This window comes from Lagopus leucura, unplaced genomic scaffold, assembly GCF_019238085.1.
Source record: "Lagopus leucura isolate 7727_CA_CO unplaced genomic scaffold, USGS_WTPT01 34935-0_obj-0_obj, whole genome shotgun sequence".
Lineage (NCBI taxonomy): Eukaryota > Metazoa > Chordata > Aves > Galliformes > Phasianidae > Lagopus > Lagopus leucura.
The window spans coordinates 1-6,983 of NW_024967006.1; the positions used below are offsets into that span (position 1 = coordinate 1).

General features: G+C 60.8%; 2 protein-coding genes across 3 annotated transcripts; both read right to left on the reverse strand.

The window, feature by feature from the left end:
- Window positions 1-145: 145 nt before the first annotated feature.
- Window positions 146-723, reverse strand: TRMT112 (tRNA methyltransferase activator subunit 11-2; the record flags this gene model as incomplete). The annotated part of the gene is made up of 2 exons (XM_042893595.1): window positions 350-723; window positions 146-268 (listed from the first exon to the last, which is right to left on the reverse strand). Coding segments are annotated over exons 1-2 (450 nt in total), but the record flags the coding sequence as incomplete, so codon positions are not given.
- Window positions 724-901: 178 nt separating this feature from the next.
- Window positions 902-6,273, reverse strand: SLC3A2 (solute carrier family 3 member 2). Of its 2 annotated transcripts, XM_042893594.1 has the most exons (10): window positions 6,060-6,273; window positions 5,187-5,576; window positions 4,646-4,807; window positions 4,135-4,223; window positions 3,719-3,787; window positions 3,437-3,498; window positions 2,864-3,062; window positions 2,305-2,457; window positions 2,043-2,102; window positions 902-1,746 (listed from the first exon to the last, which is right to left on the reverse strand). In XM_042893594.1, the coding sequence occupies exons 2-10, from the start codon at window positions 5,572-5,574 to the stop codon at window positions 1,378-1,380; spliced, it is 1,551 nt and encodes a 516-aa protein (XP_042749528.1). In that variant the 5' UTR covers window positions 5,575-5,576; window positions 6,060-6,273; the 3' UTR covers window positions 902-1,377. The 2 variants fall into 2 exon arrangements, with proteins under 2 accessions (XP_042749528.1, XP_042749527.1); XM_042893593.1 differs by lacking the exon at window positions 6,060-6,273 and having other exon boundaries at window positions 5,187-5,640.
- Between the last annotated feature and the right edge of the window lie 710 nt (window positions 6,274-6,983).

Consider the following 6,983-nt stretch of genomic DNA (forward strand, 5'->3'; position numbering starts at 1 on the left):
GACCCCAAAATCCCCAAAGATCCCCCCCCAAAATCCGCCCAAAACCCAAATTCTCCCCCCAAAACTCCCCAAAGCCCAAAATCCGCCCCAAACCCCAAATCAAGTGTCCTCAAGAGCCCCAAATGCCCCCACACTCGCCCCAAACCCCCCCCCCATTTCCGCTCACGCTCTCAGCCGCGCTCAGCAACGCCTCCCAGTGGAGCCTCGGCAGGAGCCGCGCCACGAAGGCCGCGTTGAACGGCACCGAACGGACCCGAACCTCCGAGGCCTGAGTGGCGAAAACCAGAACCGTAAGCCGTTACCGGGAGCGGGTGTAGGGGGAGTGCCGTAGGGGGGGAGCGGGGGTTACCCGGATGTGGAACGGAAAACCGGCGCCGGGCTGCAGGCCGCGGACGTGGGAGGTGAGGAGGTTGTGTGTGAGGAGCTTCATGGCGGCACTGCCGCTTCCGGTGGGGTGGAGCTTCCGGTTGGCTAGGAGCTTCCGGTGGGAACGAAGGTGAAAAACGAATCCAACCGAAAGTGGGGAAGATCGGAGAGAGGGTGGGACCGGAAGTGAGGCAATATGAAGTGGGTCGGTCGGAAGTGAAGGGATTGGGTGAATCGGCCTGACCGGAAGTTGCGTATTAGATCCCACTGGAAATAGAATCCGACCGGAAACTGGAAGAACGGAGTTCATGGTCCTACTGGAAAGAGGTCCGGGCAGAATTTAGGGGAACTGAGCAAATGGGCCCTACCGTAAACTGGTACCTCACAACCCCGCCCCAATGCGCCCCTACAGTCCGTCCCCACGGCTCTGCCCCAGGTTGAAGGTGGGGGGCAGGGGAATTTGGGGAGATACCGCGGATTTGGAGGGAGATGTTGAAATGTGGGGTGAAACAGTGCCAAGAAAAACGACCAGTACTGCAGCACCAGGAATGAACTTTTATTGACCCCAAATTGGGTCAGTGCGGGAAGAATGCGGGGGTCCCCATGGGGTTATGGGGCACCAGGAGAGAGTTCTGAGTAGGATGAGTTGCACTGGGAGCCTCTAAGGAGAGATCGAGAATTTGAGGGGGGGAATCCTGATGGGACTGCGTGACAATGAGGAGGGTCCCTAAGGGGGCTTTGGGGGAGGGGAGAAAGGACATGGTAGCCTTAATGTGGCACACAGGCACAATGGGGCACAAGAGAGGCCTCAGGGAGAGGTCCCCACGGGGCAGAAAGTGAGAGCCCATGGTGGGGAAGGGGTGGGGATGTTGTGATTTTGGGCTCCTCACAGCTGGGGATCCCCAAAGAGCAATGGTGGGATCTCTGGAGTGGAATGGCAGGGGTGTGGGAACAATGTGGTACCCCCATGGGGCAGAGGCACAGCAGGAAACCAATAGGGAGCGGGGGACCCTATTGAGGGGGCAGACGCAGAAGGAGCCCCTCATAGGGCTGCAGCTGCAGCTCCGCCATCTCCACGGGTGTCTCAGTGCCAGGGGGAGCGGATCGGTGCGTGCCCAGCACCAGGCGAGCGCTGGGGGGCAGAGGGGGTGGGGAGGGACTGGTGGTGGGCGTAGACACTTCTGGTCGGGGCCGGAAGGGATGCAAAGACTCCGCCCCCGGGTTGAGCAGCAGCAGGAAGCGCTCTCCTGCCCCGCCCCCCCTCAGCACGGCCACGCCCCTATCAGGCTCTGTCCACAACACCTTGGCCCCGCCCACGGCCAGGATCTTCTCCTTCTCCCGCAGCGCCCGGAGGCGGCGGCTCAGTGACAGCAACTGTGCCTAAAAGGGGGGATGGGAGGGGTGAGAATAGGCCACGCCCACTCCCCACATCACCCTGCCCCCTGCCTCCTTCCCTCTGCTTCCTCCCCCCTTCAGCTTCTCTAAGCGAGTCACCCCCAGACATTGCCCTTTTAATTGATAACGACAATTTGAAGAAGCTGCAGCCCCACCCCTTTAAGCCACACCCCTCTTTAAACCACCCATCCAAGGGCCCACCCTGAGGCACAGATGTTGCCCTTTTAAGAGGAAGCTGCCCACAGCTCCCCCTCCCCCCCCCCGACTGTAGCCCCGCCCACCTGGCTGCTGTTCCCGCTTTCCTGGAGCTCCTTTACTTCCGTCCACGGCATTGGGGTCAGCTGGGGGGCAAAGGTCAGATGGCAAAGGTCAGGCTTCCATAGGGAAGGCTTCCCTCTTCATCAATAACCTCCCTACCTCCCCCCCACCCCACAACCCCATCTCTCATCCCACAACCCCCCCAATGCCCCCTCCCCCCATAACCCCATCTCTCACCCCACCCCACCACCACTCCCCTCCCCAGATTCCCCGAGGCTCCCCCACCTGATCAGACCCTTCCCCCTGGGGGTCCATCAGCCCCACTTCATCGCCGTAGTTGAGGGTGGGGGCGTTGGGCAGCCCCCCCCACAGCAGCAGCAGCACTTGAGGGGCCAGGGCTGGGCTCAGCCCCAACAGGTGCTTCCAAGGGGTGCCCACCTGGGGGGGAAGGCAAAGTTATGGGGTGGAATTGGAGGACAGGAATCCCATTGGGGGGGGAGGAGACAAGCTTGGGAGGCCATGAAACTGAGAATTGGGATCTGGGGAGCCCAAATTATGGGGTCTGAGGGGGGATCCCAAAAGTCAATGTTCCACCATTTTGGGTCTAGGGGGTTCCAGGATCACCAAAATTGGGTCTGGGGGGGTCCCAGGGGTCAGTGCTCCTCAGTTTTGGGTGTAGGGGGGGCAGGGTCCCCCATTTGTAGTGTCTTTGGGGAAGGGGGAAGAGCAGAACTCCAGAAGGGGTCCCAAGAGTTTGGTGTCCCTGCTTTTTGGTCGGGGGGGGGGGGGGGGGTGCTCCCCGGGGTTTTTTTCTCTGGGGGGGGCGGGGGGGAGGTCCACTCACACTCCACACCACAGGGACCCCCCTGTGGCTGAGCTGCAGCAGCTGTGCCACGTGGGTGGGATCCAGCAGCACTTGGCCATTTTGGAGATCCGGCGTGGATCCCAGGGGCAGCACCCCCAAAACCAGGGAGACCTTCGTGGAATTCAGCAGATCCTGCAACAAGGCGGGGTCCCGCAGGCGTGTGCCCCCCACCAACAACCTGTCAGGGGAGAGGAAAGGGGGATCAGAGATGCGGGGCGAGGAGATTGAGGGACTGGGGAGAGAGCAGAAATGTGGGGCAGGGGGATTAAAGGGAGATTATAGTTAGGAATCAGGGGGGAAGTGGGGGTGCAGAGATGGGGGGTGAGGGGAGATGATGGGGGGGTTAGAGATGTGGGGTGGGGGGATCAGAAATGCGGGATGGGGAGATGAGGAGAGGAAGAAGGGGTCAGAGATACACGGGGGGGATGGGGTGTGGCAGGGGGTAAGAAATGGGCTGGGGGGGAACCTGGCAGTCAAAGATGTGGGGCAGAGAGCATGTGGGGAACTTAGGGGTCAAAAACATACGGCAAAGGGGCTTCTTAGGGGCAGTACCTGGGGGTCCCATCAGTGCTCCACTGCTCTGTGATGTTCCGGAACTCAGCCAGCACTGACTCCTGTGGGGCAGGGAGGGGTCAGCCCCATAGCTCACAGAACCCCATAGAATCCTATAGAGCTCACAGAACCCTATAGTGCTACCCCACAGTGCCCTATAGCACAGCCCCATGTCCCCTCCCCATAGCGCCCCTATAGGGCACCCCAAAGCCTCACCCCGTAGTGCCCTACAGGGCAACCCCACATCCCTGCCCCACAGTACCCCACAATTCTGCGCCTCACCTCCAGCTCCTCGATGCCATCCAGGAAGACTCCATCAAAGCCACGCTGCAGCCAGGCCCCGATCGCTCGCTGTGGGGCAGGAGGGGGTCAGCATTCTGCCCCATAGCACCCCAGAACTGCTGTAACCTGCCCCATGGCAGCCCCAAAGCCATCCATACTTGCCCCACAACCACCCCACACCCATCACACCCATCCCATACCTGCCCCACAACTGTCCCACATCCACACCGTACCCCACCCCCCTCCCTCCCCACAGCCATCCCCCAATGTGCACCCCACCCCACAGCCACCCTCATCTGCCTCCCCACCCCATACCCATCCTCCCCATCTACCCCACACGCACCCCCCAATCTACCCCACATCCCCCATCCACCCCAACCCTCCATCTGCCCCCAGCTGCCTCCTATCCTCCCCACCTTTATGGCGCTGTTGCCGTTGCTTTGGGGCCCATTTGAGGAGTGTTTTCGCACTGCACTGTGGTTCAGCTCCACCAACACCCGCAGCCCTGGGGGGGAAGGGGGGGTCTCAGCGCCCCATTTCTCACCCCATAGCCCCCTCAGCCCCACACCATTTCTCACCCCACAGCCCCCCCCAAAATCCCCATCGCCCCAGCCCCCATGCCCCACCCCAGAGCCTCCCCCAACCCCCAAGACCCCTCAATTCCCCCCAACCCCACACCTTTCCCATACCCCCCTATTCCCCACAGCCCCCCAAAATTGCTCCCAGCCCCCTCAATTCCCCATTCTCACCCATCCCAGCCCCCCAAATCACCTCCATAGCCCTCCAGCCCCCCTTTCCTATTCCCCCCCATCTCCCATTTTCCCCCCCCCCCACCCCTTAACCCAAAGATCCCACTTCCTCCCCGGATCTCTTCTCCCTGGAACCCTTCTCCCACGACCCCCTTTTGCCCCCCCCCCCAGCACTTACCACGTTCCTTTGCCGCCTTCAGGACCCCCCCCAATTCCTCCTCACTGCCCAGCTGCGGGGGCCAATCCTCCAGGGGGGGGTCTGCAGTGCTGTGGTGGGGGAGGGGGCCCAGCAGCAGCCCACCCGCCAACGATGCCACGTAGTCCAGGTGATCGCGGACCTCTGAGGGGAAGGGGGCATATTTATAGGGGGGACAGAGAACTCAAAGAGGAGGGAGGAGAGGAGCAGGCAGACACAGGGTTCCAAAATAAAAGGGGGGCGGACACAGTGTCCAAAAAAGATGAAAAAAAGGGGAGGTGGAGTGGGGGCGCTGTGGGGGTCTTAAGTGAGGGGGGGCTCAGAGACCTCAAAGAAGGAATTGGGGGGGGAAACAGGGTCCTAAAACAGTGACAATAGGGAAGGGGGGGGGCACAGACCCCCCCAAAATCAGGGATAAATCATTTTGGGGGTAGGGGGGTGCCCCCATTGGAAGGACTATAGCTTCATGGGAGAGGGGGGTTCCACGGTTGCACCCCGCCCCCCCTTTCCTTCCGCCGCTCACCCTGCAGTTTCCCTTCAAAGACTTCCGGGGGCGCCCTGTAAAGGCCGCCGCTCCTCCACCACTCGCCGCTTCCGGTCACGTGACACCGCGGGGCGCGGGCCACGATGGCGGCGGCGGCTCCCAGCATCCCCAGCCATCCCAACCAGAACGCCGCCAGCAGCGCCGTCCGAGCCCGGGCCCAACCCGGCGCCGCGGCCGCCCGGAGCAGCTCCTCCTTGCCCAGCCCGGTGAACTTCGGTCCGGCCGCCTCGCCGGGCCCAGCGGCCTTCACCAAGCCGTTCTTCTCCGGGCCGGCCCCACCGCTCTCCGGGGAGGCCATGGGTTGTTTTTCGGCTTCTAAAGCGGAAAGCTCCACGTCGCGGGGAGCGGCTTCGACGTCCGCGTCCATTTCTGGGGGAGTTTTAGAAGAAAAAAACCACAATGAAAAAACCCACCCCAAACACCGGAGCGTGCCGCCGCGCCTCTGAGAGGAGGGCGGGGAGAGCAGCGGCTATATAGCAGATGTCACGCCCACTTCCTGTTGCGCTGGTGCCTGATTGGTCACTCCGACTGCCTGTAGCGCTGACTTCCAGTCACGCGCCCATATTGCATCAGGCTGTTATGTGACCACGCCCATATCCGGTTGACAACCGGACTTCCGATTATGGAAGGTTACGGAATGTACGTATTAACAACGCAGCCAACCCAGCCCCAGTGCTGATGAGACGGAGCACGCGGCGGGCCCTGCGCTCCAGAGAAGGAGGAGAAAGTAGGGAGACAACAGACGGGTGTAACAAAGAAAACCAGCAGTAATTCATTAAACCTAACCAAATCAAACAAAATGAGAGAGAAACAGAACCCCAAGCACAAGCTATGCACAGGGGAAGCACGCACCTTTTTTTCCGTGTTGGTCCAGCCAGGAACTCCGCCTTCCCTTCTCTGCACTCTAGGTCCTCCAAAAACGCTGCTTCTCTCCTCCTACCTTAGGACCCAAAATGCCCATAGAGGCATCCAAGGACCAGGACAAGAACTCTTTAATTCACTTCATATGATACTCTGATGCAGAGAACTGACAACAAAAAGTCACAGCACCACAGCAGAGATCCTTCCCCAGCGGCAGCCAGCCCTTAAATGGGGTCCAGGAGAGGTGAGCCAGGCTCCACCCCTTCGTTACTGAATTGCCTTCACCTGCGCTCCCACAGCTGGCTCGGTCCTCGCCCCAGGTGTTCAATCAGCGCTCCTGGCCCTGACCCAACAGCTCCCATTCGCAGGGCTGTGAAATGACAACTGTGTGTTACTGGGAGCACTGGGTGTGCAATCAGCACTCGCTGCATCCCCAGCAGTGATTTCAGCCTTTGCTGTCCAGGCTGCTCACACAGATCTCAGCATCTGCTGTGTCAGCACTGAGATCTGTGTTCCCCCATCTGTTAGAAAAGTCACCAATTTGCATCAAGCACAGACTGGGACCAAAATTCGTGTGCTGTGGCAGGTGGTCCACCCATAAATCTCCCTCAGCAGACGTTCATTTTCCTTGTTACTGTCGTCCCGTGGCTGTACCGGCACTTTAAGGGCACGGCCCCAAGCTGTGATGGAGCACCTGGGGGGGGCGCGGCCCTGCAGCACAGCTGGGGGCAGTTTGGCTGTGGGCGGGGCTGAGCCGGGCTCCACCCCTCCCTGGCCCCATTTAAGGGCTGGGAAGCGCAGGGGCAGTATCTAAACCTGAGGAGTGCTGCCTTGGGATGGGAGATGAGATCCCTTCTCTGCTGCAGGGCTGTGATCTCTTCCTTTCTGGGGGATCCTGACTGCTTGGAGGCCTGG

Bases quoted from the DNA above. Each gene is read 5' to 3' on its own strand.
- SLC3A2 (XM_042893594.1), bottom strand. From the start codon at position 5,574: ATGGACGCGGACGTCGAAGCCGCTCCCCGCGACGTGGAGCTTTCCGCT. The intron at 3,499-3,718 runs GTGAGGCGCAGA...CCTGCCCCACAG, and splicing joins ATGGCATCGAGGAGCTGGAG to GAGTCAGTGCTGGCTGAGTT. The intron at 2,103-2,304 runs GTGGGGGAGCCT...TTTGCCCCCCAG, and splicing joins AGGGGGAAGGGTCTGATCAG to CTGACCCCAATGCCGTGGAC.